Consider the following 1,840-nt stretch of genomic DNA (forward strand, 5'->3'; position numbering starts at 1 on the left):
ATGAGATCCTTAATAGTCCTCTCTGCATGTATAGCGACAACTCAAGCATGCACTTGTGGAGCGTTTCCAACGTTAAAACAAACATTCTGTGCAATGGACTTCGGTGAGACCTGATTGTTCTCTCCAAAAAAAAAATCCTGCTACGAATTGAGCCTTATTACGCAACGTTTCAATAATTCAGAGTTATTATGTTACAATTTTATCATAGCTTCAATTCTTCTTCGATTTGGAATAGAATAGTGTGCGATAATAGTGTGGATAATTATATAGGGCCGTACCATCATACTGCGGTACCTCTCCGTTATTTCAGTATTTTCTCAAAAATTAAGGTAAAGACAAACTTTATCGATGTAAAATATGGTTTTCTTTGTTTACTACAATATCATTCAACCCTGAAAAAATTAGATTTCATGAAATAAAAAAAATTGGATTGGAAATTTTGGAAATATGAAATTGTGTAGTTGACAAACTGCCCTATTTATGGAATGACCATAAATACAATAAATGACAACTGATCGCAGAGAGAAAATTTCTTACGAAATTAATTAAATTAACTATTTAAATACCGACGAACCAACAATAAACTTCTTCATTGAGACGAAGAAGCTTATTGTTGGTTCGTTGGTATTTAATTAAAGTTCAATAATATTTTTAATTTAAGTGAAAAGAAGAGAAATATGTAGTATTTATAGCTCCTATTCAGTATCTCATGTTAAAGTTCTTGAACAAAACTCCGATAATTCGAAAATGGTCAGCTTGCTAGTTTATTCTGTCGAGCATTTGGATGTTTTTAAGGTGGGCATCATCTTTGTATTGTTTTTATTTTTATATAATTAGTTTTACATTTAAGTTTATTTGTCGCGTATTTTTGTTTGTTAAGTTCCATCCTAAGTTTCTGTAACTGATTTCATTCAGAAACCACTTTCGGATGAACTTTCCCGCAAAATAAAAACACCGTCATTATCAGGTTTTTGTGGGGCTCGTCTTAAGGTCGGCGAGGAGTACTTGTTGGGAGGTGCTGCTGTTCCAAGCAGAAGCTGTAGCATCAAGCGGTGGATATACTTCTTCAGGAATGATCGACAATGACGGAGTTGCTAATATTTCACTGTGTGGCCTCAACAAGGAGTGGAATGCATTAGAACCGAATGAAAAAGAGGAATTGGCAACCTACACATGCGAACAGAGCTAAATTTTTCAACAGGAAAAATTCTGTGGAATATTTCAAAATAAATTATGATGAAAACATGGCTGGTGTTATTAACAGTCAATAGTAGTGATTTTTCAATATTTTATTGCACCATCAGTAAAACAGAAATATCAAATAAATAAATAAATAAATAAATAAATAAATGATAAAATGAATGGTAAATGTATTCATATATGTAAGCGCCCTACGTGATCAAAGTTGCCCAATAAGATAGTCTGAAACAGTGGCTCATCGGCACCTCTAGCGATCCTCCTGATCCCGAAAAATGAATTTCTTTGAGAACGTAAAGTAAATGCGGAGTATCGAAAGTTAATATCGTTTTCGTTCGTTTTGTCTGATACCATCGTCCTATCGATTTTCTCTTGATCTCTACAAACCGGCTTTCGTAAAAACGCATGCATTGCAATTATTCAAGGCGATGATCGTTCCTTTGTAATTTTATGATTTGATCCTCCAAAAAAATTTTAAGCAAACAAAATTATAGTTCCTATAATCTACCAGTTATTATTTGAATTTCTTTGCTTCAGTTATTATTTTAATTTTTTTGCTAATTTGCTCTGCTCAATGTCACATCAATGTTATTCCACTTTGCATTAAACTGTGAAATCAGTTTCTTGGTGCAATGAACGGATG

General features: G+C 33.2%; 1 protein-coding gene across 2 annotated transcripts; it reads left to right on the forward strand.

Moving 5' to 3' along the window:
• On the forward strand, positions 1-1,189 carry RB195_009522 (uncharacterized protein; the record flags this gene model as incomplete). 2 transcript variants are annotated; one of them, XM_064190107.1, is made up of 4 exons in its annotated part: positions 1-103; positions 704-795; positions 916-1,015; positions 1,071-1,189. In XM_064190107.1, 4 exons carry the CDS (start codon positions 1-3, stop codon positions 1,187-1,189), a joined length of 414 nt encoding a protein of 137 aa, XP_064047690.1. The 2 variants fall into 2 exon arrangements, with proteins under 2 accessions (XP_064047690.1, XP_013292796.2); XM_013437342.2 differs by having other exon boundaries at positions 94-103.
• Positions 1,190-1,840: the final 651 nt, after the last annotated feature.

Source organism: Necator americanus, chromosome III (genome assembly GCF_031761385.1).
Source record: "Necator americanus strain Aroian chromosome III, whole genome shotgun sequence".
Lineage (NCBI taxonomy): Eukaryota > Metazoa > Nematoda > Chromadorea > Rhabditida > Ancylostomatidae > Necator > Necator americanus.